Consider the following 27972-nt stretch of genomic DNA (forward strand, 5'->3'; position numbering starts at 1 on the left):
CTCCAAACAGTTCTAGAGGAAAGCTTTGAATATATTCCAGGTATGAGAAAAGGTACAGGAAAAAAAACTTTGGGGGATAGATATTAAGCAGGATCGATCGCTACCTCTGTTATTAAGATAACAGCATCACATAGAGGCACTGAGGAAGTACTGCTGAGTGCAGTGTGTGCGTGTGCACCAAAAGGTCCAATTACATCAGCCACACTGACAACGCAAACAAGATTCAAGGGAAACCACCTGCTCGCTGTGGCAGTAAGAAGCCACAGCACACAACCACCACAGCCACAAAAGAAGTTCTGATCCAACCATCCAGGGAGAACCGTCCATCAAAATTGGAATTGTTTGTTGTGTTAGAAACACTAGGCTTGCTCAGTCCACTTCCAAAACAGTATTTCCCTTCTGCTACATTGGAGTTCACCTGTACAGAAATTAAGACCTTCCTTTCCTCTTGACGTTGACAGCTCTACAGAAGGGAAAAGAATTTTTGCTCAACTGCAGGCAATATTTGCTCTGAACAGCATATGATATTAATATGCCAGAGTCTTAATGCCACAAACACAGAGAATTGCTCAACTGGTTTCTATAGCAAATGGAAGTTAAACAGAAAAAATGATTAGACAGCATATAGCATATCTTAGCATAACCATTCATGGTCTGCTTTGTTGTTGAAATGGATGGCTTGCAAGAACAGACGTCTGATATCTTCCCCTCCCCTTTTTTATCCCTGTTTATCTACAGGAATCTAGTGAAGAAGTGCTCCAACTCTTTCTGACATGATGACATGCAAGAAAAAAAACCTTCAACCATGATTCACTGGACTCCTGCAAGCTGTGTATTTACTATCTGAAAAACCTGTGCAATCAGCCTTGAATGCAATCATGCTGGATAGCCCAACTTCTCATATCATCTCCTTCAACTTACATTTTCATGTTTCATATGCTTCAGTAGCCGTAGTTCTCGGTAGGTCCTTTTGGCATGGATGATAGACTGAAATGGCCGGGACAGCTTCTTTACAGCCACTCGCAACCCAGTTTTTGTGTCAAAGGCAGAACTACAACAAAGAGTAATCAAACTGTCAAAATGAATCACTTATAAATACCCTCAAATCCATTTAGCAACTCCAGATAGCAACTGTGCAGGGACTGAGTCACACGGTCGATTCAATTTCTCCCTCTCTCCACCACCAATAACATCCAGGCATCCTGGTCTGCAACCTGACTGCAAATTCACACACATTGATACAAACGTTGGGTCTTACTGAAAACGTTTCTAAGATGAATTTTGTTTTGGGAAAATAGTATCTTTAAAAAGTAATTTTGCAGGAAAAAAAGGAAAGAAATGTTTATGACTCTTCTGCCTATAGCACAGTTATGATTTTAAATGTTAACAAGGCAACAAAACTCTGGAGAGAGGAAGAATACTTGTAAATACTATCCGTATTCTTAAATGTATTCTCATAAAGCACACTTCATCACAAAATAATTTGCTGTGCTCACGATACCATCTTTTAAGGTTTTAAGTCCATACAAAAATCTCATGCCTGCTGCTAGGAGAAATCACCGATGATGCTCGCTCATCTCAGTCAAACCTCACAGGTGTACTGCACCCAATCCTAAGCGCTTGCTACAAAAAAATGTACATGCATAAGTGAAACTTCACTGTACATCACTAAAATTTGCAGAAACATTAAAATAATATTCCTTATAATGCATAAAAAACTAATGCCAATTGTGTGATAACTTGTTGCGTGTGCACATAACAGACACTTTGTACTGCAACATCATTCCTTGAAGCTCTTCCATAATCTCTTCACTGACAAAATTCAGAAGCAGAAGCCCAGTAATTGTTAAACAACAAAAGCTTTAAGCACTGGAAGAAAGATGTGACCAGCCTGACATGCTGCACAGAACCTTCCAGAGCTCTGGGCTGCAGATTTAAAAACCTAAGGAAAAGCAGACACTTAGCTAGCAATCAAATTACTCTTTTTTTCTTGTCTTCAATGCTGTTATCCAAAACTAGCTCTGGCTTGTCAAAAAGGGAGGAGGAGCAGAAACAGGATGTGAAATTGAGGTTATTCTGATACAAAATTACAAATGTGGGGAAAGGGTGGAAGTGAGAGAAGGACAACATTTGTTGAGTCTCCTTCTGCAGTCCAACACAGGGCAGGCTCCCAGCTGCACTAACAAGCGAGAATGTGCCGGCCTTTGATCAGCACGGAGGGAAAAGGAAAGATTACATTTACAAACACAAAATGTGAAGCGATTCAGCCAACAGGTCCAAAACCAAACACAAATGTGGTTCTAGAACAAACTCACAATTGCACAGACAAAAAAAAAAAAGCTAACTGAAAAGAAATGAACATGAATTCACTTGCAGAAAGATAACTTATCTTAAAATTGCAGTTTCGAGGAACTTGTTGTATTATGATTACAAGAACTAAAGCTAGAAAATAAAATACAGACTTGCTTCTACCAACAGCAATCCTTCCCTGAGGTCCTACAAGGGAATGGGAAAACCTCCACAGGTGACAGAAAAGGGCATCTCCTTCTGTATAAGGGATATCTGTACACACAGCACGAGGAACTTTCTGGAAGAGATATGAAAATATAGCTAGAAGGAAGATCACAGGAACAGCAAATTGCCATAGCTGAATTACTGGAGCTACTCCATACTGTCCACAAGAATGCCCATTCATAATCACCTCCTCCAGTCTGCATGTATGGAAAATGCAATTAAGTGTTCATCTTCTAATCTTGCTTTCAAATTATCTATATTAAGTTTTCACACATCACTACAAAAATGGATATTTCAGATACAGCAGCTCAGGAATACAGAATACTTTTTTAAAATAAAGTTTCACCGCTTTGCAATATGCAGTCACACCTAATTCAGACTAACTGGATGACAATACTTGAGGTGTTTTCTGGGACTTCGCACAAAAGTAAGGTTAGCCATCTTCATTCAGTACAGGCTGTTGTGATTAGTCATGAATCTCAACCAGCTGCCAACTATCTCAGGTGTTTTAGATTCTCCTTCCATAAATCTTGCAATAAAAAGCTCCCCGTAGGAAACACATGCTCACCCTTATTTCATTTCTTAACACACCAAGTTTCCAGCAGCCTTCCCTTCCTGAGCTCTGCTTCCTGCTTTTCTGTGCACGCCCACTGCTGGCCAACCTTCCTTCCTCTCCCATGTTCTGACACCTGCATGGCTGCTCCGTCCCACTCACAGTGCTGCAACTCGTTTTGTACCCCCACACACCTGGTTGGAGACGCTGGTACCTATCCTGTGTATAGAGGCACTGCACATCTTGATAAGGGATTACTAAGCCTAAAGACACACGCTGCACAAAAAACGTACACAGAGGAACTGCTGCTAAATAGGTGATATTTAGGGTTATTTCATTTCCTCCAGAGCGATGGTTTAATGTGTCTTAAATCCACTGCATTCTCCTGCTAGTTTATAAATAGGGGGATCATCTCAGTACCTTCATCACTCGCAGGACATTCAGTCAGTGCTGGTACAACTATGGAGGAGAGGAGCAGACCTCTCAGTTGTGTAACAGCTCTGTAGCCTGACAGCCTGCAAACAGGAGAAGCTGAAGGACCTTTATGCAAGATTCTGAGCAAGAGTAAGACTTAGCAGTTTACTTTCCAAAGTAAACAACAGAGACTGCAAAGCAATTAAAGCAAAAACATTGTTCTACGGAAATTGCTGTTGGGGGAAAAAAAATAAGAATCAATAAAATAAGCTGCTAGAAGCACACCAAATTTGCCCTCACATTTTATAAGCTGATGGCAACAAGCTTCAGAGCACCCCTTTGCTTACAAGGGGCTGAACTAATGCTGCCTGCAGACACCAACAGCAGCCATTCTCCTGCTGAACCACGACTCACAGCCCACCCATCCCAGACGGCCCAGCAGCTCCCACTGCAAGATGCTGCATCGACCTCTCCCTTACATGAAGTATACAAGACTGATATTTCAGTAACCCACACGTTTTAGTGCAGACCTTGTTACTGATTTTGACAGAATCCTTGTAATGCAGAAGACTTACATGAATATACAAAACGCTGGCAAGAACGAATTGAAATATCACTTCACACAACAGATGTCACCACAATTGTTAATGTGGTTCAGTGATGAACGATCTGAGGGTACATATTGACGTTTCTCAAAGTTTTGGCACCGAAGCCCTACTTTAATCTCTACATATTTTCAGTTTTTAAATATGGGCCCTGAAAAATACCCAAGCTGGCTGTTAGAATATCCTTCTCCCAGCCCTCCAGAAGACATGAGAACACTCACTCTAACACTAAGGACATGCTTTGGCTGCCTGAGCAGAACACCATTCTCCATCCACTGACTGCAAAAAATAAAGTCAGGATTTTCTATCATGGTGTTCCAACTTAGTAAGACATTTAAAGCAGCCTGCAACAGACACTGCATAGTCTAATTCATTCATTTGCAGGCTTAATTCTTTTATTATTTTTTCCTCCACTTTCCAGAAAGTCCTCCTTTTTAAATCTCTCATCCTGACAAGTAAATAAAGTGTCTCATTATATTCTAACAGTGCTGCAGACAGATACAGGAGTGCATTTAAGCGCTCCATTTAAGGCTGGTTAAAGCCCCATGGTTTGCTATCCCAAAAGAGGGCACTCCAAACTCCAAGTCTGAACCAAGCGCAGGTACATTTTCCCAGAGCAGGATAAGGAACAGGGAAGAAACTCTCCAGAGGAACAGAGTGGAACCAGCCATTCTAGGAACATCCTCAACACTGTGCATCACCGTTTGAAGCTTTACATTACAAAGTTAATTATACACGCACGGGTAATACTTTTCTCTATAACTTGTCTGTCTGAAACAAGTTTTTGGTAGAACACAAAGAAAATCATGAAAAAGACTGCGCTAAGATCCATGTGCAATACATCTGAAACTGCTTCCGAGACAGAACTGCTTCAATCCAGGCCGAACACAGTTGCACAATCTTCGAAAGTTCGGAGGCAGCACGACAGGAAATTCGTGATGCCAACTCTTCAGTAATTGGTTGTGAAAACAAACATTGGAAGCATTACGTACACAACAGACCATGGGGAGGGGGAGAACAGAAGAGGAAAGGGCTGCATGCACCACGAAGGGCCGGCCTGAATACAACAGACATGGAGCAAATCCACTTCCTATTGCACCAAGGGAGTTACGTAACCACGGCAGCTAAAGGAGTATTTATCAGCTGGGGCACTGAGCCCTTTCTTTCACCAGAAGTCCTTCAGTTATTAAAAAACAAAACAGAAGATATATTGGTTACCCTTGGCACTATAATTGGTTGGGCTCTGTCTTTTATGACATACAAGCACTTACATACTTGGGACACTACAGTTTTAAGAAATGTGTATTATCTCAGCAGAGCTTCCTGAGAGCAGAACAGAAGAGAACTTTCTTAAAACTGCATCGCATGAAAACAGCTCCTTTTTCTACTGATAGAGGTCAGCACGCATTGCTCCTTAAAATATAAATGACAGTCATGATATAAATTTGTATGCTACGTTAATGAAAAAAATAGGCACGCCTGCTCCAAGACAGCAGCAGCACAGATGTACAGTCATCGCACACCCGTGTGAGAACTCCGATCGCACTGACAGAGCAAAAACCAGAACGGTCAGCAGCCTGCGCTGCTTTATTCACCTCTGCTGTGTGACCGCTTGAGTCGGAACGTCAGTGCGATCCGGACACAACCTCGTCTTTAAGATTAAACGATGTCAGCAGCCCAGCTGATCTGCATTTCACGATCCGATATATTTTGCAGAGAAATTACAAACGCGTTGCTATGAGGCAAGCATTAAAAACCGAGCCCGACTCCGAGCTCTCCTCATTCCTGCACGCCGACCCCAGACTTCGCTCCTGCAGGCAGCGCTCGCCGTGCACCGAGCAGAGCCGCGCTGCCGCCGCTAAAATGGTTCTCGCAGCGGCTGCCAGGGGACGCAGCAGCCCTCCGCAGCTCCCGGCTCACGTCCCGTCCTCCGGGTCCAGAAGGAAACCGGGACAGCAGTAGAGCCGCGCGGAGCTCGGGGCCTCGCCAGCCCGCATCCTCTCCGCCCCCACCTCCCAGCTGCGAGAAGGCACTGCGAAATATGCCCAAATGAGATCACGCTGGGGGCTGGGACGCGATTATCTTCCCCTGCAAAAATGTCCCGGTGCCACCGGCCGTGCTGCAACGCCCGGCGCTGCGGGGAGCGGCGCGGAGCGGCGCCCAGGGCAGAACCCGGCCCGGAGCCGCCACTCACCAGACGGAGCCGTAGGCCCCGGACCCGACCGGGGAGAGGTTTTGGTAGCGCTCGGGCACCTCCCACACCGTCTTGTTGAGCTCCTGGCGGTAAAACTTGGGCCGCTCCTGAGACATCTCGGCTGCGGAGCCCACCCCGCCCGGCCCGGCGGGAGGGGGCGGCTGCGCCCGCGGCTGCGGCGGCACCTCCAGCAGCAGCGCAGCTCCCGCCTGCCTTCCTGCCCGCTTCCTTCTCCCCGCCTCGCTCCTCCCACGCCGCCCCTTCACACCGCCGTCTCCTAACACCGACCGTTGGCCGCCGCCCCGCCCGCGCCCTCCCCGCCTCACGCCGCCCGGGGCCGAGCCTCGCGCGGGGCGGTTGCTCCTTCGCCCTCCCCTCCTCTCAGCCGCCCTCACTCCGCCGCCTCCCCTCCCCGCACACACGCCTCGCCCTCTCCCTCCTCCTCCGCGCTGCGAGGGGCGGGCCGGCCCCGGGAGGTGAGGGAGGGGCCGGCCGATAGGGAGGGCCGGAGGGAGGCACTCCGCCGCAGGGAGGACGGGACAGACGAGGCCGCGACCCGCCCCCAGCGGCGCAGCTCGGGCTGGGCCCGGCCCGGCCGCACCGCCTCCCCGCTCCCACTGAGGCCCTCTGCTTCGGTCGGCCGCTCTCGCGAGAGTTGAGGCGCCGCGGGCAGAGATGCCCCAATATGGAGGCGATGCGGAGCGGCACGGGGGAGCTCTCGCGAGAGCGGGGGGAGGCGGGCTGCGGACTTGCTGCGTCCCGTGTTACGAAGAGTGCGATGCTGTGAGGTGTTCCTACCCACGCAGGCTAAAATTAAGGCGGCACAGCTTGTTTTCCTGAGGCCTGCTTTTGTCTCCTTGAGGGCGTGCTTTAGGCAAAATATCCATGAGAACGCTAACCTGAGGCAGCAGGCCCGCGCTGACCTGCCAGGGCCTTCAGCGAGGCTGAGGTGTTCTGAGGTGCCAGCAGTGCTGCACACCCAGCAGTGCTGCACACCCAGCAGTGCTGCACACCCAGCAGTGCTGCACACCCAGCAGTGCTGCACAACCAGCAGTGCTGCACAACCAGCAGTGCTGCTCCTGTGAGGGTTTACAGGAGTGCTCCATTCCCTCTGGGGGTCTCCAAGCCTGTGGAGGTGCGGGGAGCTGAGCTGATACTGCTGTATCCCTGTATCCCTGTCTGCTTGGACTTCAGTTTGCAAACTTGAGCTTCTTTTTAGCTTGCTTTGTTGTGTTACCTTACCTTGAAGAAAAGTGATTGTGCTCAAACAGCAACTTGTACTGGGCATGCAGTGCTAATGAACAAAATGTCTCTTAAACTCTCTTCTGGAAGACCTTTGTGTATCTCCTTAGTAAAAAGAGGAAGAAACCGTGCCCCACGTGTGTGTTGGTGGGAATGCCTCCGGGGTGCCGGGTCCCTGTTGCTCTGTCAGAAGTGGCATATCAAAACACCAGACCTGTACAAACAGATCCTGACAATTCAGGAAACAAAAAACGAGGAGAAAACTTTTTTTTTTTTTTTTTCCGCCCAGGTTTTGGTACTTACATTGCATTTTGACTGGACTTTCTGCTCGCTTACTGCCTTTTCATGCTTCTCATTTTCCTTATTTTTTTTTTCTGTCAACAGCTAAAAACTACCTTTCCGTATGGCACAGCCTTTTTCCTATGTTGTCTCTGTACTTTCAGTTGATAACTCTGGATTTGAATTTTTTTTCCTGCCTCAGCTGTCAGTATGAGAACTTGGGTTTACATCTGCTCTTTCACTGGACTTCTTACTCAGTATTCACTTTGGGAACTTACATCTTACCTAATCCGAGCAGTAGTGATTGAATTCAGATCTTCCTGATATTTTAATGCTGAGGAATGTGAGTCAAAATTTTGGGGCATTTAAAAACCTGAATGATATCAGATACCAATTTTTTACTGCAAACTATGGCATTGTATGGCCTCTTATTTAGATGATCTCTGTATAATTCAATCTAAGCATTTTTTCTTCCAGCACTGGAAACAAGGAGAGTTCAAACTGTTTCTCAGTTGTGATAAGTTTATGGAGAGGCACTGTATTTTCTTCCTTTAACACAGACCTGCTTTGGGGATCCCATAATGGAGAGCATCCAAGCTGGTCTTTCCTATAGAGCAGAATCAAGACAAATTCCAGAAGGACTCAGTGTTCTGGCAGTCAGTTTGCTTGATCCTAACAGCAGCATCCTTCCAAGGATTTTAGTCTCCAGAGCCTTGCTTATCCTTGCTGTAGCTGTTGGCTTCACAGGAGTTATGCTGGGATGGACAGATGTCATATGCTTGTTATTGGTTTTGGTTTTAATAGGTATTTCAGTCACCTTGTCTGTTTCTTCCAGTCTCACTGCCAAGAATGAGAGGTTTAATTGTCATCTCCAGTATTTGATATTCCTCATCAAAAAGAAAATATGGAACTAGACAATGATACAGTCCATACCAGGAGGCAACCGGCATTTTACAGAGTCCAAAGAGAAATGCAGACTGAGGAACACATACAAGCATTCCTGGAAAGAAACCTACATTCCACCTTTGGTGGAGAGCCACAAATCCCTGAAAAGAAGACACGGCTACGTTGCAGGTGAGCTGTATGCTAGGAATTTGACAGGTGTAAAAAAAAATAATAAAATGAGGCTCTTCTAGCCCAAATCTGGAAAGATGCTAATGTCTTCCTGCAGCTTGTAATTAAAATGCTGAATTGTATTGATTGATAACTGTAGCAGAACAGCCAGCTGGAGAAACTTGCAGTGAAGTATGCAAGAACAGCACCCCCCCTATCCCCCAGTTTAGCAATCTGTAGGAGTGTTTGTTCACTTCAGGACTATGATAGTGTGAAGGATATATACACTGTAAGGAGAAGTTGTTAATATTTGCAGCCCCTCCAGTGCTTCCTTCAGCCCAGCTGTCAGACAAAGCTTTCACTTGCATTTTTTCTGATTTCTGCCTTTTGATACTTGTGTTTCTTAAATTTCAAGAGCTGTTTTCTGTTCCTTCTTAGCTGGGGACATGGAAAGTTACATAATGGTATGGCTGAGATTGGCTGAATTGCTTTTGCGTTATTTTGGAGCTACGTTCCTGCATTCTTTGAGGAGAATGGGTGATGCAAATGGTACTGCCTATACAGTATTAATGTTTCCACAGCCTGATTTTCCCATCTGCCAAAATTTTCTTTTGGGCATTATCCTAGGGACAGAAGCGTATCTTCTGCCAGAGGAGCCCTGCAGGCTCAGTAGAAGGCAGTCTTTGTCGATGAGTTAGGAGAATTCCTGGTGTTCTTCCAGCAAGGCAAATATAATCAAAAATAGGAAGCCCTTTCATCAGCTTCCCTTTTAGTTTTGTTTGACCATGAATGCTTTTGGTTTTCCAAATGAGTCTCTTTGGATGTGGAGTGGACTGCCCGTGGTTATGGCTGAGTCTACACTACAAAGTCCTCATAAAAAAAAGTAAATAAAAAAATCTCTGATTCATCATTTCTCTAAGCTTTGTTTCAGCATGTATTCTGAAGGTATACTGAAACTCAGAGTGTTATTTTGGGACAGTGACTTTGACATGCCTTGAGACTCAAGTCTAGCTATGGGTGAGGTTCCAAAAGGTGTGGTGAACTAATCTAACAGCTTGCTGCTGCCAGATGGGACAGGACACAGAAGGAAAAGCAGCACAGAAGAGCCAGACCTCTCTCTTTTGTGTAACTAGCTCTTACACCATACAGTGTAGCTCAGCAATGAGTGTGACAGCAGCCTAAAACCATGGATCCTGTTTTACTGGCACTGTTGCAAAAGAATTTCCTGGTAATAAGTGAAGGCAAGTGGAGCTAGAGTTTGAGTTACTACTGTGCTTTCTAGTTTTTCATTTCATCTTGAAGGCTCATTGTTGATTAATTTCTGCAATTGTGAGATCCTTTGGACTGTACAGTAAGGCTTTTTTTCCGGTGCTAAAGAAGATTGGAGTCAGAGGAACAAAATTAACAGAAAGGCTTGAATTGTGTATAATTATGATATGTGATCTAGAGTTAAGGCTGCCACTCACAAATTCCTGATGCAATGAAATAAGTCTTGTGCAGAGATCAAAGGGAGAATTTTGTTTTAAAGTCATGGCTAATATTATTGGAATCTTTATCACTGCACTTGCTGCTTTATCAGAAAATCTTTATGCCCTTCCTCAATTCCCCATTTAAGACTTGTGTCTTTCTTGCTTCCTCATACTCTTTTCTCTGTTTCTTTTCCACTTCCCTATCTTGTGTATTTTCTCTGTTCTCTATTTTGTATTCACTGGTCATCCCGCATGTAATCACCTCAGACAATAAAATGATGGAAAGGGACTGGACTCTGTAATGCTAATTGGGGCTCAGTCTCCCCAGCCACTATTCAGGGTTGCCAGAGGAATTGGGCAGATACTGCATTGTGTATCTTTGGTTTGTGAGTAGAAGATCTCCACTATAGTCAGGGGATTAAAAAAGAGAAGGGGGAGCACAGGGCTTTAGGGCTACTCAGAATTTACCTGCTGGAAATACTGATCCAAAGACATTTAGGCAGAAAAAAGCATGTAGGCCAAGTCCTGCTTGCATTCCCATGTTAAGTGTAATACAGGAACCATTTGACTGCTTTTTTGGAGAAGCAATAGGCTTGTCTTTTTTTTTTTTTTTTTTTTTCTTCCCCTCCAGATGTAGCAGCTATGTATTTTTCTTCTAGATTAGGATAGGAGGTATCAAAATGCTGTCTCCTGATTTTCTGCAGTATGTTAATGAGGTCAAGTAATTGATGCATTCAGTGCTCTGGCGTTGACAGGGTATCATATGAATGGCATACAAAGTATTCGCGATTCATCTGAAAGGAATGCAAAGGCACAGGGGTGCTTGTATGGGACTCGTGTTATGCACCAGCTCTGCAGAAGGCAAAGCAGGTTCAGAGTATACAGTGCCTTCAGAGATCTGTGAGTAGCAGTGTTGCTTCTATTCCTGCAAAGTATGAGGTCATGCAAAAGGGCTGCAGACATGGTCGTCATGAAGAACTTTACACACAGCTTATCTTATCTGATTCTTTTCAGGTTCTCCTGGGAAAGTTTCAAAAAGATCTTATACAAGAGGTTCCCTATCCTGAATTGGCTTTTTTCCTATCAGTTCAGAGAATGGATCTTGAAGGACCTCCATGCAGGCCTAAATGTTGGGTTGGTTCAGGTTCCTCAAGGTAGGCAGAGAAAAGAAAAAACACTCTTGCTTCCTTTTGTACATCATCCTTTTCATAATGTGTGTGTTATCCTGTTCTTTCAGATGTCATCGAATTATGTGGGAACTTTAATTCACAAATTCCTTAAATCATTAATTTATTAATTTCCATACTTGCAAGAAAACATATTCTATAATCAAATGTTACATGGTGTAATTTTGAGGATAAGATACTGCCTTTTTTCATAAAGTTTCCCTCTAATTTAAGTATATAAATATATACTAACAGCAGCGTTTTCCTGTATTGCAAGAAAAATAGCAATCTTTAAAATCCACTTTGCAAAATCTGTTAGATTTTTGCTTTCTAGGGCTGTTAGGAGTTTGGCTGGCTGGCTTACCTCTACCAACGATCAATGGCTTCCTTTCTGCATTCTGCTGCTCAATGCTGTATGTTGTATTTGGAAGTTCACATCACATCTCAATTGGTGAGTTTTATTCTGCATTGCAAAATGTTTCTACAGGACTTAGAGATTGTGTTCAGTGCTGCTTCAAAAAGCATCTCATGTGCAGGCATTATTTAGGGGAGAATCCAGACTTCCAGATTCTCGATTCATTGTTTCACATCTGCTCCTGAAGGCACAAACTACCACAGCTCCTTTGTCACAGACAGCAGTGCAAAGGGGGCAGCTGGTGCATCATGGAAGTGTCTCCTGCATAAAGTAGAGGGCCAGAGCAAGCTGCTTCCCACTTAGTCCTGGTTTTCTCCAGGGGTTGTGCAGTTCCTCACCATGACTACGCTGATGATGGTTTTACATTCTTAATTTGTTCAGAAACTAGATTATTATATGAGAAGGTCCTTATCATTATCATAAAAGTGGATCTGTGGAGTTCTGGCCTCTTAGATAACTTGGCAGCTCTTTCTCAAACAAGCTGTATTTCTTGGACGTTCTGGCAGTTCATTGTAGTACGTTTGTTTTTGTGCTTTACATTAAAATCTTTTTTCTTTTGTTCATCTGACCAAACAAAGACTTCACTTGTAAAATTGTAGGAGTCTGAAATTTTCAGATGGAACTTTAGAAGCCTTTGGTGCTTATTCAGAAACGGTAAAAATGGATTATATATATGAATGAAAATAAATTGTCTCATACTGCACAATTGATGGTAAGGCATAGAGATGGATGTGTAGTTTTAAGATAAATCCTTGTTGCAGCACCTCATGCAGTTACTTTTTCTCTACTCTGTTCTATTGCTTTCAGGCTCATTCAGCATCCTAAATCTAGTGGTGAAAAATATTCTCAAGTCCCTTGATCTCAACAAAACATTGTCCTTTAACAGTTCACTAGTCAATTTTTCAGACCCTACACTTTTGAAAGGTTACATGGAGACCTTGACACTCGCTGCGTCAGTGACATTTATGACTGGCATAATTCAGGTGAAGATGAATCTATGTTATATCCTTACTGATGTGTCCTTATGTTTATCTTTGTACAAATGTAAGAAGTGAGACTGCTTGTGTGTTCTTACAAGTTCTAAGCTCAGCACACTTGAATACATATGTTGTACAAAATGGAACATGAAGGTCTGCCTCTTCCTCTCATGATGCCTGAAAAATACGGGATAGGTTCAGATTTGTGTGTCCTTGATTAATTTAGCAGTACATGAAGTAAATTGCTTTTGTCTTTTATTGACCAATTGTTTTGTTCTTTTTTTGACCAATTCTCCAACATGTAGACCCTTAGGTAGTCCTGCATAACCGCACACACTTGATTTGATGTGCTCCTATTTTAGTTTGGCAGCATCCTACTTAATTGTGCATAATGAATATAGCTTTTCAAATAACTATCCATCAAGTGCAGCAGTGAAAAGTCATGCTCTTCAAATATGGAAACAAGAAAGGCAGGTTAGGCATAGATAATTATATTGCACCTCACTTCTTGTTTGTTCCGTACAGTTGCTGCTAAGCTGCTTCTGCCTGAAGTCTGTAACAGCATACTTGCCAAAGGCTCTCATTGATGCTTACCTCTCTGCAGCAGCATTGCTTGTCATTGTATCACAGTTCACTTTTATCTTTGACATTGTGCTTGACTTCCATAAGGGCTCTCGAGACATTTTCTGTGTGAGTAAATTCATTATTAGTAAAAAAAATAAATAAATGCTTGCTTCCTGTGGGATAAACAAGAGAACAGTAATGAAAATTGAAGGCAATTTCAATATGTCAGTTGCTAAGGGATATTTCTGCAAGTGTCAGCTGTGGTTTGTCTTTCTGTTGTCTTAAATGATGAACAGAGATTTTTGTGTGACATGCAAGAGGAAAAGGGATTATTTTTAATTACTTACGTAGCTTTATCATTTTCAGCATGTCTGTAATCATTCTGGAACAAAGGTTAGAGAAAGAGGTATGTTTTTCCTCCATGGGTCACTGTGGGCTAATTATTGGGCACATGGTATCTATGACATATCTGACAAAGATGCAGCAGATTCCTAGCTAAAGATAAGTTAAAAATAAGTCTTCCTAATTTTCTTAAGAAAAGACAGACAACTAAAGAGAAGGGTGGTGTAGAGGAGAGAAGAGTGATTGTACTAGATCTGAGTTGCTTGTGGCAGTGTTTCTCAACAGACCATTTAAAATACTGTTTTGCCCTTAGCATCTTTTTTCCCACTGAAGGTACTGTCATAGCAGTAAAGGATAACTTAAAGTGTGAGGGCAAAAGGTCTCAATCTTCTTGAATGTAAAAACACTTGCAGTATCTGCCTCTGATCCTCTCTGATAATTCCTTTTCAGAATGTATTCTATTATTTCCTGGCTCTCCCAAAGTCTAATGCCACCAGCATACTGCTATTTTTGCTTAGCATGGCCGTACTCCAAATCAGTAAAACTATCAGGATAACTTATCTACATAGTCCTGTTGCATTTCCCATGGAGCTTCTCTTGGTAAGTGTTCTCAATGCTATTGTGATAACTGAATAACAGTTCAGGAATTGCCTGTCTGCGATGGCATTCCAGCTCTGAGTGCCATAAGCAACCTTTGTCACCGAGCCTTGAGGTGTCTTTCACCAGTGAACTTCATAAGTTTTTCCCCTGCTACTGTGAAAATAAGGTATCTCCGCTTATAAATAGCCATGGGTACAAATCATAGTGAACTGCTACATGAATAAATAGCAGTGTGTAGAGGTGAAACCACCATGTTCCAGACTGATTTTTTTTTTTTTAATCTTTATTAAGATGATAGTAGAACTGTGGACTTGAAGGTTCGGAGTTCTGATTCAGTTATGGCTTTTTTTTTTCTGGAATTGTTGGAAGGAGATATTCAATTTTGTTACATTCATAGGCAGGTCTTACTGTAAATTCAGTAATATTTGTTGCTGATGTTTTTCTTTCCTAGAAAATGGAAGAGTTGACTTTTTTTTTTAATAAAAACTTTTTCTATTGAAATGAAAATTCTGACTTTTGCAGATAATCTAGGAGTCTAAAAGATGACAGCTTCTTTTTCTAAGGAATAGGCTAACCAGAGTCCCACCTTGCTGACGCTAGAGTTGAAGCCATTTGCCACTTATCTAACAGTGGCCTGTGGGACAAACCTTTGACAGAGCACAGTAACACAGACAGCTAATAAGAGAATTGGAATAAGAAAAAAAGTCCACATGTTGCATAGAATTTATCAGATGTCACTACACGGTAGACATTAGCAAAGGGCTAGGAAGTGTTTGTATAATATACTTTAAAAGCCCCACAGAAATACATTACTCCAGAATGCTTTGGTGTTTATACACTGAATAAAATCTGTGCTTAGGTCCTTCAAATTCTCCTGCACGAGTAACTGTCCTTAGATTCACTGTGTGCAGTTCCAGGTGCAAATGCTGTATAATCTGTGGTATTTTGTTTTCTTTCCCAGATCATCACAGCCACCATTATTGCCAATTGTATTCATCTTCATGCTGAATCTAGCAGTGCTGTGGTCAGTGTAATTCCTCAGAGGTTAGTTATCCATGCTGTTAATGATGTTATACTTTTGAGACACGAAAGAGATGTTTCAGTCTGTTCTTGAAATCTGACGTAGGCTGATTTTTACCGGGAAGCACAGTTATAGAAATAACTCTTCAACAGAACTTTGAGATCTCCTCATTTCAGAGTATATGCAGAATTTGAACTACAGTTTTCTTTATTAGATTCAGGTTGGAAGGAATTTGTATTTTTTGTGAGGTGGAAGCAAACTCTTACACATTCAGGACATCTCCCATGGGGTGGTAGGTGATGCCTCTGATGTTGGTCCTGGGTATGGTATAGACTGCACAGAGCCCAGAGCAGGTTTAAACCTTTCTGTTCTCTGATCTTGTAGGTTTCTACCTCCTACGCTGCCAGATTTATCAAACCTGAGCAAGATCATCTTGCATGCTTTCTCCCTTGCTATTGTAAGCGGCTTCCTTCTTGTTTTTATTGGAGAGCAGTATGCTTTGCTTCATAACTACAGCATTTCCAGCAGTCAGGTGAGAACAAAGCTACACATACTTCTTATGCCAAGAAGCAAACTGAATTCAGATTAGTAAAGCCATTAGTTACCTGGTAGTGGTAGAAATGCAAGGATAGAACGAATGATGACAGCTGATTGTTTTGTATCAACTTGTTATTATTCTTTATGGAAGGACAGATGCCATCTATATGTGAAGGCCAAAATATGTCCAATGACCATACTGACCAAGAGGCCTCAGTGTAGCTCCAGGGGTTGGGATGACCTCCCTGTCACCTCATACGTGCTGCTGCAACTGATCCCTGGGGCCACCTGGGCCATCTGAATCTGTGAGACTTACAATAGCACACAAATATAATAGCTGTAATTGTAAAATGGCCAGAACAGCTGTAGTTCTTGTCTATATGTGTCTGTCAACTCAGTGAATTCTCAGCCTAGGCTGATTGCTCTGAGAGCCTTTTAAGCTAAAGCTGTTAGTTTCCAGTGTGCTAGTGTGCAGTGTGCTTGATAGACTTAAGCAAAACTGGTTTGCAGTACCCTGTTTAACTTGCTGTGATGGCTTTGAGTCTTCATTAGAAAGGAATTAATCCAGTCAGAAAGCTGCCGTGACTTCCTATAGCCTTTGAGGATAAGTACAAAGAGAATGTCTTTTTCATTGAGTTCTTGTCCCAGCTCTATTATACTGTGCACTGAGATTTACTGTGCATTAGCTTGGAAGCTTTGGGGTTCTCTGTGGATTACTTTGTAAACAGGAGTTTTTGGGTCCATGAGATCCTCAACTGTGAAAACTTTGTGCCTTTTGAGAGAAATTTAACATGCGAGTCTTTGGTTTCCAGAAAGTTTTCTGAGCTGAACAGCCAGCAAGTGTGAGCAGATGTACTTCTTTTTAAGCCACTTCTATTTAGGTAAGTCATTAATTTTGGGTTCTCTCTACTTCCTCCTGTTTCTTTTTTACAGGAACTAATAGCTGTCGGGCTTAGCAATATTTGCAGTTCATTTTTCAGAAGCTTTGCTGTCAGCTGTGCTATTTCTGGAACTGTCATTCAAGAGAAGACAGGTGGAAGAACTCAGGTGAGCCAGGCTAAAATCATTCTAGACTGAGTATAGGCTGACATTTCATCCAAGCAGTTTGTGAGAAGTAAAGTTATATTTCCACGCAGCGTGAATTTGTGCTCTCTGTATTATGTACTGTAATTGTAGGATATTACAGGACATGATGTGCATTTAAGGAAGCCAGAATTCTGTGGAGAGAATAAGATGTGTTCATACAATTGTAAACTGTGTTTTAGTGAATATGACCAGAATTGAAAATTGTTTTGCACTTTTTAGTACTGGATGTTATGACCTTAATCTTTTTTTAAATTATTTTTAAAAATTATTTATTTTTAGGAAGATTTTAACATACTTCTTATCTGAATATTTGTACATGCTTCACTGCATCATAGAAGTAACTTGATTTAATAAAACATTTGTGCCTGATATAGGTTGGTTTGTTTAGCAATACGGCTTAGTACATTAGTATAAGAATCAATATATTAGTTTATCAAAAGGAATCCATAAGTGATAGTTCAGTAGTTCTAAAACTTTCAATTTCAACTTTAGTGGGTGAGCAGTCTTGTTTTCCTCAATAATGGGCACATAATAGAATATTTTTATCTTTTGCATCCAGGAGGCACAGGGACATTTTTCTTGGATTCCACATATATTGTTTTAAAAGTGGCTTACTAGGCCCAATAAGCAATGGAAATTTTCCAAATTGGGAAAAAGCCACTGAAAGTGAGTCAAAGGTCTCAGTGATGAAGCTGATGGTGGAAAGCAGGAAAGAAGTAGGTGGGCACTTGACCACCCTAGATACCACTGAGTGTGCCCAAAGGGACATTAGCATATATTAATACATCCTTAGAAAAGAATGAATATGTATGCAAGTGTACTGCATGTGCATGTCTTAACAGTTTAAATGTAGAACCTGAACTCTGAGAGAGCGCCCTTGTTTGTCAAGTCGCCCGATATGTATTGTGAGGAATAAAGGAATGCTGATTTCTAACACCACATAGGAGTTTTCTTCTTGGATTTCAGATGACATTCCTAAGGCTGACTTGCGAGAAAAGTATCTTCTTTTTCAAATTAAACTATCAAATCAAAATCCTGTGTTGTTGTACATAAGAATAGCCCATTTAGGCCAAATTTGTGTCTACAGAAGCCTTTTGACATGAGCTTTCTAGAGTTCATATTGCCCATTAGAACACACCCATGGACTTTGTCTCCTGGTTGCTTTTTCTATTAGATGGTGTTACAAGGACTATACCTATTTGCTTAGAGAAGACAAGGAATTGGTTCTGGAAGGCCTCTCTAATAAAGTATCTCTGTTCAGATAGCAGCACTGATGGGAGCATCTATAATGCTGGTGATTGCGTTGAAACTAGGACACTTTTTCCAGATGATACCTAATGTAAGTGAACTTGTAATAGTTATGGTAGCAGCCTACTTACTTTTAAAGCATAATATGAAGATTACCCTAATAGCTGGGGTTGTATCTTTCTCTACATTTCACTGTTTCAAGGGATAGACTAAACCAAAACAATGACTTTAAACGCTCCTAAATTTCAGCGTGGTCACGTATTAGGAAATTGATACTGCATCTCTCTCCCATATGTGACTGTTCAGCACAAACTAAGATTCCTTGGCTAGAAGTGAGTTGAAATTTTACTGCCAGGATCTGTGATTTAAATGTTGTATTTCACTTTTGCTTTCTGTCATGGTTTTGTGATTTTTGGTTTTCGGTATTCCACATCATAACATCATGTAGGGCACTGGGAGTTTAACTGCTATTGCTCAAGTTCTGGGTACCTGCCCAGAAGAGAAGAAGAACTACATTCCCCAGGGGGCTTTGCGGTCACAGAGAGGAGATATAACACAAAACCATAACAGTTTCCCATTTTTTGAAGGTTTTACACAACTATATAACACATTCATAAGTTCCTGTCTTGCATCTGTGTAATTACAGGATAGATGCTTCAAAATCTTTAGTGTAAGGGGGTAAATAAAATATTCAAAATTGAAGGTTAGGTTTAGTATCTCTAGCTTGGTCTTTGAGGTTTGTTTTAAAATTTGAGGTTTGTTTTAAAATTGTATGCACTCCCAAACTGTAAGCATTTTGTTGCTGCATGTTGCTCTGAATACTCAGTTTTTCACTTCTCTCATAAAATTTTATCTAGACTTTTTTTTTTTTTTTCCTGTAAATTTTCTTAGGGAACTTCTGGCATTACTTCCTGATATTTTTCTGGCTTCTTTGTAAGTTGGGAGAATTACTTACTTTGTAATTAATTACAAAACAAAATTTAATCATCTACTTCCCTTCAGTCTTCTTTTTGTTGCTAAGGTATGCTTTTTGAACAAATGGTGTCAAACAGCTTCCCAAATCTGGTAATGAACTGCCCATGCTAATTGAAACCATTCTTTGATACAGCAATTCAGTTCTGTAGATAGTGTTGTCATTTGTCATGGTGCTGCAGGAGGCACAGGGATTCACTAAAGAGATCCGCAATGGAAACCACACAAAGCATTTCAAGAGAAAGTCCAGTTGCATTGGCAGAAGTAATTGTGAAATCACATAAGATAGGTTGGTTTGCAGATCTGACAACTGCATACTCACTTATAAAAAAAAATATAAATAAGATCTAAATTTCAAGCAGTTTTTTTGATTATCTGTTTTTTAGCATGTTGTGGATGCAATAAATCTCAGATGCAATAAATAACGTGCATTTTTTTCTTATTTGCACAGAGTGTGCTGGCTGCTATTGTAGTATTTAACATGCTACCTTTTCTTGAAAAATTTCTGGACATTCCTACCTTGTGGAGAAAGGATAAGTACCATTTAGTAAGTGGCATAAAAAAAAAACAAACAGTAACTGGAATGTGTTTAAAGGGAGAAATACTTTTCTTTGTTCTTTTAGAGTGGGCCAGAATTGTGGAGGTATGTGTATTCCCATTGTATATCTGCAAATGCAGGGCAAAGGAAAGTGGGAAGTCCATATTGTCAGTAACTGCAGCTGAGTTACGTGTTTTGAGGTCCTGCACTTCTTTCCTGTGTTCTTTCTGTGTGGCTGTTTTCAGGACTGGGTGGCCTAAAGGTGCCAGCTAGGCTTTTCAACTATTACCATTTCTATTACCATTTCTAGCTCTTTTTTTTTTTTTTTTCCTAAGTCTCTTTAATTTGCAAATACTGGGGCTGAGTTGGAGGTCATTTTATATCTTTTTCTCTCCATCTCTTGATCAAAGGCTATTTGGCTTGGAACTTTTGCTGCAGTGCTTCGTCTTGGTCTTGATATTGGTTTACTGATCGCCCTGGCAATTGCATTCTTCATAATCAGCATCAGGTCACACAGGTACTTGTAACTCTTAGAGCAAAATACTCATTACAGTTGATGTTTTAGAGATAGCTGTACATACAACAATGTGAAAGTAGTTTCGTATTTGTAAACACTTGGACAGATTCCAGAATGACCTGACCAATTACTGTCCCAGGCCAGTAACTTGTTTAGAAATGGAGATCAAGGTTTTGGGAATGTAAGGTTTTTTCCTCTGCTTTATGTGAAAATCTAATAAACATTTTGTTTCAGGATGAAGATGGTGGAGCTGGGACAGATTCCAAACACGAATATTTATAGAAGTTTATCCGTCTGCAGAGCCGTAAGAGGAAACAAAAAACAAATGTTCTCCCTCTCTGTAATCGAGCTTCTTCCCCTAAATGCCTGGGAATGACCATTTGGACTCAGTTCACTTGGTTCAAAACTTTCAAACTGAAGAATGCTTAAACATCTGTAGTGTGAAGTGATCCAGATAGCCTGATAATCTGCTTGTGCCCCATGGTACTCCCTGTGTCAATCAGTGCTGTCCCAGTGGTGGAAGCCACATTGCTGACATTTCCGGAACTGTTTGGCTTTTTACCTGCTTTTCTCTGTCTGGTTATGTCCACACAACACATTTTCAGTCACCATCTCCAGACTGACTTGCTGATTCTTACAGTGATGGGATGTAAAGTAGGGCATGGGCCTTTGTAATACACTGTTGAGAAGACAGAACCATACTAAATTGGGTAATACAATAGTAAAGATCTTTGTCTTTGCCACATGAGTACATTCCCAAAGCTATGCTGATGGATTTGCAGAAATCAAATGAGGACATGGTTAGAAATACAACAGTGATATACTGTATGTTTTCTGCAGAGCATTATATATAATATAAAACTATATATCTAACTTGGCTTGTTTTATATTATACCAGCTGACTGTCATCAGTGATAGATCTGCTGGAAGTCTTTAAAACAGGAGGAACTGATTGATGTTTCCAGATTAGTACACTATTGGGTCCATGCTGCTAGTGCTCCTACCAGCTGACCAGTGTGGTCAGCAATGTTACTTTGTCTTTAGAATATCACCTTGCAGTCTACTGCATAGAGGGTTAGGTGGGGAAAAATTGTTCCTACGAAGTACAACTCTCACAGATCCAACTTTTGTTTTGAAGGCAATGGAGATTGATGGTGTCAAAATCTTTCAGTGCTGTTCTTCCATTTCTTTTGCAAATATGAATAACTTCAAAAATTACTTGTTACACAAGGTAAATGTCACTTTTTCAGCTCGATAAAGTTTCTAAAAGCTAGTATCACCCCTGTAGTGAAAGTATTTTTGTCTTTCAGATGGATATGAAAACAGTGCCTCTAAGTCCAAATGAAATGAGGGCCTTAGTTTCAGCTAGTCTGTCTGACATTTCAGTGGAAAGCAAAGATTTTAAATGCTCTTGTGTCTGTGATCCACCTTTACCAGCACCTCGGGTAAGCTTTAGAAGTATATTTATCTAATCTGTCTGTTTGAGGTGCCTATTTTTCTGTCACCATGCACAGTGTTCTTAACTTGCTAGAATTTAAAAGGCTATAAATGCTTATATATAGCATATATATATATATATTTACTGACTGAATTAAGCAAATAGCACCATTGTTTTTCTTCATACAGGCTTTATGTAATAGAGCAATAGGAGCTCACCATATTGGGTGAATTAATGAGCAGTAGAAATATTCAACATACCCCCAGTGTGGAAGTGGGGTACCACTGGTACCAGCCAGCAGCTGAAGGCACTCTGCTAACCATACCTGAAGCTTGGCTAAGTCATTTGCTACTCTGCATACTCTTGTGGCTTTCTGCTGTATTTAATGTTACTTCAGATGTATTTTTACCATGAGAGAAGAGAGATCACACAATTTACAGTACTTATTTACTGGAAAAAAAATAATCCACCCCCTGGGCCTACTACTTCTAACCACTGATGTACTCCTCTCCATTTTCCATATTAGATACCATATACAGAGAAACTGGTGAAGTCATGTCATGTAGACAGTAATTCCACGTCATCTTCAGTTAACTTGGTACGTTGGTCAAAGTACGGAGTTAGACAGAGCTGTGGGATGCTCTTGCTGGGAGCAGCTAATGCACAGTCTGCATCTCCAGGCATTAACACACAGCTTCAGCCTGAAAAGAATGAGGATGAAGGGAAACAAGCTGGTGTTTCACCGAGCTCTGCAGTAGGTAATACTTCAGCACAGTTAGATCAGGAAGAACAGCCAGTGCATTTGTCAGGTCCAGTTCACACCATTATTTTGGACTTCAGTATGGTCCAGTTTGTGGATTTGCAAGGTTCAGACTTACTACGACAGGTAAGCAACATCACTGTGTGTAAATGTGAAACCTAAAGTTTACCCAGTGTCATATGTTTCTTGTTAGACCATGGTGCTCTGCTGCATAGCCATCTAGATATGTCTCAGTTGACCCATACAAGTGCACTATTTTCAGAAATTAGCAGCTTCCCATAAGGCCACTTTTTCAAAAAACAAACAAACACCTTGTTATCAACACAAAGGACAAGCTAAAACCTGTCAGCCATTATCTCCAGTCCTAAAATCGTGTAAACTATAAACTATATTTATAAAAAGACCTAATTTGCTCTTTCAGTTTTGGCTACTTCTTTTTTCTTCTAGCTGGACACTTAAAAAAATCCTCTTTTTTAGAAGTGTCAGTTTTACAATTGCCTCCTGTCTTCTCTTAGAATTATTTTATTTGTATTGCTGAATGCCTTTATATCCTTTTCTTTGATGTACGTCTTGAGGTTTTTAGTCTTCAAGCAGGGATCCTAGCCAATAAAGATATATATATGTAGCAAAAATAAATTTCATGTAGTTGTGCTTCTCAGACAGATGCAGATGGATTCTTACTCAACTCCTTCAAAGTCTGTAGCACATCTTCAAAGATTTCTGTTTAATTTACAACCTATTGGGAATAACTGTGGACTGAGTTGGTGTCCTTAAAGATTTATTTGCCATCTATTAAATTACTTCCCTGTTGGAAAAGGAGATAAGTCTTTCCAGATTCCTTCCAGCTTCATATTCTGAAGTTCTGTAATTCTCTGAAATAGTGAGTTTTGCTGCTTTAAAAAAAAAAAAAAAAAAAGTTGTTTATACATGAGCGTGTCATCAGTGTACGTAGAAATGTTTGGAGTTATGAGTACTGTACTTATGAGAATCTTTTGTTGATTTTGATAGTTTGGCTATTTAGTTCTGAACTAAGAATCTTGGTTTGAGACTCTGGAATAAGGACTTTCTTCAGGGATAAATCATACAAAGGGGTTCTTTTCCCATTTATGTTTGAACTTCTAGAGCATTTGTATAAAGCAAAATTGTTCTAATGCTGATATGGAATTCTTTCCACAGATCTTCCATATGTTTTTCAATATCGGCATTACAGTCCTTATAGCTGGCTGTCACTGTGAGTATAGGATTTGCTTATTAATATTGAGTTATCATTGGAGATAAGTTTTAAACTGCAGTGAAATGTTATAGCCCTACTGCTTGGTATGAATTTTGCTGCTTTGTTTATTTTCTCCCATTTTTTGTAGCCTCTGTGATAGCAGCCTTTGAGAAGAACGAGTTCTTTGATAGCTGTGTCACCAAAAAAATGTTCTTTCTAACTCTTCACGATGCTCTGCTGGCTGCTTTGGCGAGGCATCAAAAGCCGGATGAGAGAGAACTTGCTGCAGAAGAGCATGCTGAAAAGCTACAAGCTGAAGATGAGATGGTAGAGTATTTAGCTTACATGTAAGCATTCCTGTTGTTAAATTATTCTGTCAGTAACTTAAAGGTCTTGTGATGTGATTGAGGAAATAAGACAGAGCAGATGTTCTTCTGAATTTTCCAGTTGTTTGGTTGTTCGCAATGGACAGAGTCCTGTTGTCCCTGCCTGGGGAAAGACAACTTTGCATTCAGACTGGAAAGGAATCAAGCTCTGTCTTGCAGTAGGGAATTGCTGTTGTATTTTAGACAGTTTCCATTTCCTGCATTGGACAAGGACTCTGCCAGAGCAGAGCCGAAGTTCCAAGCTTTTTATTTCCAGAGGTTACTGCACCAGCTTCCTTGGGGCAGGCTGGAGAAGTGAAGGACGGCACTGACTTGATTTCCCAACAAATTGAAGCTTGTGCATGTGATCTTTCTGTCTGTTGTCTTCTGCAATAATTTTTAAGCTCACTAGATGTCTCTGCCAAGTTTGAACAGGGTAGACAGTTGCAAGTTCCAGGAAAAGCTCTTCTGCACAGATTCCATTAATTGCCCCTCCTTGGGAAAGAGCCCAACCTTGGGTAATCATCCTCTGCATGCTGCTGGGCTGAACAAGGGAAGAATGAAGGAAAAAAAAAACTATCAAAATCTGTAGGAAACAGGTGTCTTTTGTTCTGCTTGTTTGCCTCTCTTACCTTAGCACTGTACAGAATGGTCTAACATGAGGATATTGACCTTCCTGATACTCTCTCCCTTCTCAGAATGGAGGTGACAGTTCATATTCACCACCTTCCCTTTAGTGTGTGTGGAGGGCAGACTGTGAGCTGCTTCCATACAGGAGGTGACAGTGGTTCCCCAAGAGAGTGCATTGAAACCACGCTGGGCTGGGTGCAGAAGGGACCCACAGCAGCAGGATGATGTCAGCGCTGCTGGCTCATCTCCTTGTCAGCTGGGTATCTGACTTGCCCTGTGCTTCCATGCCAGCGTGCCCCTCTGACTGCTCACATGATATTGTCTTGGCATGGGAACATGACTGGATCAGCAGACTGGCCACCCTTGGCCTACAGTAATGTTTGTGTTCATTTCAGGAAATAAATTTGCTTATGGAGAAGAATGGAGGTTTTTTCTCTACAAGGAAGCCTAACAGCAAACTCCTGCGTGAAGAGCCAATATCAGATAACTCATGCTCAGCCCAGAATGCAGCAGAGTCAAGCTCTCTCCTGCAGTTTGAAACTCTGTCCCTTCAACTGAATTTCCAGGACCCCACATGGGACAAGGAATGGAAGTATAACAACAACATGTGAATTACAACACTACTGGGGAATTGGGATTTCAGTAGAAGGAAGAAAGGTACAGTTAAGCAACAGTTCTGGTCATTCTTATCAGTATTTGATTTTTTTTTTCCTGATTTTAAAATAGACAGCTTGACTAATGCCTACAGTAATTTTGTGGTTCTTATCAAAAAGGAACATCTGGATAATTATTTTCAAGTAGATAGGATACTCTCAGCAATACACAAGAGAATTCCTTGTTTTGGTGAATTCTAGCAAATGATTTGTGCATCTTTTCTGAAATTTTTTAGAAGTTAGTTTCGGTGCTGCAACTGAGCACTTTTTATGTATTTACTGATTGGTAGTAAGTAAAACTCGTCTGCCCTATCTGAATAGATTACATGCAGGCAAATTCATTATCTTCAGCATGTGTAGAGTGATGTGAGCTTCAAAGGAAAGCATTTTCTTTCTTATTGCTGTAAAATTGCTGAAGTTGATATTGTCAGCACTAAGATAACATGAGTATTTTTTCTGTTTAATTTACCAGAACAAAATCCCAGTAAACAAAAATTTTAATTACATTTTCTTTATAGTCTCTTACTGAAATGGTAAAGAACGGAGGAATGTATTTATTCTGTTCTGAAGAGCCAGAAAAAAATTGTAGACTAAGATATAGATAACGCTTGGGGAAAAAAAATTAGCTTGCTCATATTTTCTGCAGCAGTCTGAGCTAGGGTTGTACTGACAGCAGCGGCGTTTAACTACATCAGCAATGTATGTCACAGAACTCTGCCATGCTCTTATTTGTTCCATGGCACAGACTGCCCATTGTGGAGAGTCACAGGTAAAATTAATGTTAGATGAGTAGACAGCATTTGTCTGTAAAGCTGCAGTTCTCTATGTCTGATCTACAGTGGCAAAGGATTTTGAACTGTGCCAAGTTACTTACTGTAGAGGAAACTGAGTGCTGGAGCCCTCATACCATTTGGATTGAAAGATAGGAAAAACTGAAAGCTCAAATGGTATTGAGTAATTTTCAAACCACATATGCTTCCCTGCATTGTTTTGGACAGTGGCTTCATGCCAAGTTCCTCTCAGCTCTGTTCAAAACAGAGTAGTACAAAACCCACGAAAATCATAGTCCTCGTTTCCAGATTCTGTTGGCTCTACTATGGCAGCCTTGATTTAAGGTGAAATAGCATTTGTAGCTGTTGGCACCATGGAAAATCTCCACTACAAACCGAAGACCTGAGTTTTTTGTTGGCTTACTGAGCAGAGTTCAGAGTTTTTCCTTCCTACCACATGACTTTCCCCCGGTGTTCCACTCTTCACAACTTGGACGTCAGCATGTTAGTTTTCAAATTATGAGTATTGTTGTTGCAAAACAAATACTTTGCTGAGAGGAAGTTCAGACAAACCTGATCATTTTCCTGTACAGCTGTACAGTGCCTCAGCTCCTGCCTGCATACAGAATGCTTCTGTGATTCACCAAGCACAAATCCCTGGACACAGGCGGTGAAGTGACAGAGCACGTACTTTATGGCCAAGGACTCCACCTGTACCTCTAAAGTCAGAGTTCAAAGGCCTGCCTGCAGTAGTGTGTTTGGAGGCAGTTTGATGTTCTCACCTGACCTAGTTGCAACAAATGCAGCTGTTTTGTGCAGACAGCAACTTTTTAATGCCCTTCTGAACTAGTATAAACCCATGACATTTTGCTAGGAGTGCATGCTGCAGAATCCCAGGCAGCTTTTTCACTGTGCTGAATTAGAGGATGCAGATCCCAGAACATCACCACACAAAATGCAAAGTATATGCAGCCTGCCAGTCCTGCCTGTTGGCATTTTATTGACATATTGCTTTGGTACACACACGGCTGCAGAAAACAGAAAGTGGTAGAGAAACCTCAGGAGCTGCACAGAGCGTGGCAGGAGCAGTTGTTAGGCAACAGGCTGCAGTGTGTCACACTGTGGGAGCTATGAGGAAGGACCAGGTAAACTGGTTGTGTACGGGCATAGCTTGGTGGCATTCATTCTGCTTTAAAAATGAGTGCCAGGCTGCCTGTGGGAAGTTGACTGTAGTTAGGCCCAGGGCTGGCTCAGAACCCCTCTGAGGGCCAAATTCATTGAAGTGTGATGTGCAGCATTGGACACAGGAGGTGTGAACGTGCACTGATAGGACCAACTGCAGGAGTCCCAATGCTAATACGGGACGATAGATCCCACAAAAGGAACAGGCAGCCAATACACTGAACTCGCAGCAGTGTTTGTGGTCTGTTCATACTGTGACTTCTTTGAGGAAAGAACTTTCTTATATGGTTGCTGTTGGATGCGAGCAGTGTGCTCTGTCGTGTTTGAGGTCTCCAGCTCAGTGTTACTTCTAGCACAGCAGTTGTGGAAGGCTGAAATCTGGGACTGAGTGTATCCGTCTCCGTGTCACATTCTTGGCGTATTTTGTGCGACCGTATCTCACTTAGAACTCTTTGCAGGGGGAACAAGCAGAGGAATGGCACCTGTCATCCCCAGAGCTCACACAAGGATTTTTCTGCCTTCCAAAATCGCACACAGAGGTACCCACCTTCCCCGGCAAATATTTGTACCTGATGCCCGGGCTGCGCTGTGCGGTGCCTGCCCAGCAGTGAGCTGGACGGGTCGCGCTCCCTCTGCCGGCATCCGGCAGCACCAG

General features: G+C 41.7%; 2 protein-coding genes across 9 annotated transcripts in view; one reads left to right on the top strand and one right to left on the bottom strand.

Moving 5' to 3' along the window:
• Positions 1-6805, bottom strand: part of MAPK14 (mitogen-activated protein kinase 14) — a 23396-nt gene extending 16591 nt beyond the window's left edge. For both annotated transcript variants that reach the window (XM_031608649.2, XM_031608648.2), the window contains exons 1-2: positions 6281-6805; positions 922-1051 (exon numbers count right to left, since the gene is read on the bottom strand). In XM_031608649.2, coding sequence (XP_031464509.1) covers positions 922-1051; positions 6281-6396 — 246 coding nt within the window. In that variant the 5' untranslated portion in view covers positions 6397-6805. The remainder of the gene's footprint in view (positions 1-921; positions 1052-6280) is intronic.
• On the top strand, positions 6667-27903 carry SLC26A8 (solute carrier family 26 member 8). 7 transcript variants are annotated; one of them, XM_031608639.2, is made up of 21 exons: positions 6667-6756; positions 8637-8875; positions 11338-11477; positions 11824-11940; positions 12712-12887; positions 13407-13571; positions 14238-14387; positions 15349-15431; positions 15793-15940; positions 16879-16992; positions 18293-18370; positions 19703-19798; positions 20200-20306; positions 20541-20610; positions 21445-21537; positions 21617-21751; positions 22271-22630; positions 23681-23735; positions 23866-24044; positions 25108-25369; positions 27776-27903. In XM_031608639.2, the coding sequence occupies exons 2-20, from the start codon at positions 8706-8708 to the stop codon at positions 25321-25323; spliced, it is 2652 nt and encodes an 883-aa protein (XP_031464499.2). In that variant the 5' UTR covers positions 6667-6756; positions 8637-8705; the 3' UTR covers positions 25324-25369; positions 27776-27903. The 7 variants fall into 7 exon arrangements, with proteins under 7 accessions (XP_031464499.2, XP_031464497.2, XP_031464502.2 ...); XM_031608637.2 differs by lacking the exon at positions 27776-27903 and having other exon boundaries at positions 25108-25420; XM_031608642.2 differs by lacking the exon at positions 27776-27903 and having other exon boundaries at positions 22271-22342; positions 25108-25420.
• Positions 27904-27972: the final 69 nt, after the last annotated feature.

Source organism: Phasianus colchicus, chromosome 25 (genome assembly GCF_987193195.1).
Source record: "Phasianus colchicus chromosome 25, bPhaCol1.hap1.1, whole genome shotgun sequence".
NCBI lineage: Eukaryota > Metazoa > Chordata > Aves > Galliformes > Phasianidae > Phasianus > Phasianus colchicus.

Coding starts and splice junctions, on each gene's coding strand:
- SLC26A8 (XM_031608639.2), top strand. CDS start 8,706: ATGGAACTAGACAATGATACAGTCCATACCAGGAGGCAACCGGCATTT. Junction 18,371..19,702: donor TTTTCCAGATGATACCTAAT/GTAAGTGAACTT, acceptor TTATTTGCACAG/AGTGTGCTGGCTGCTATTGT. Junction 19,799..20,199: donor GAAAGGATAAGTACCATTTA/GTAAGTGGCATA, acceptor TCTTGATCAAAG/GCTATTTGGCTTGGAACTTT.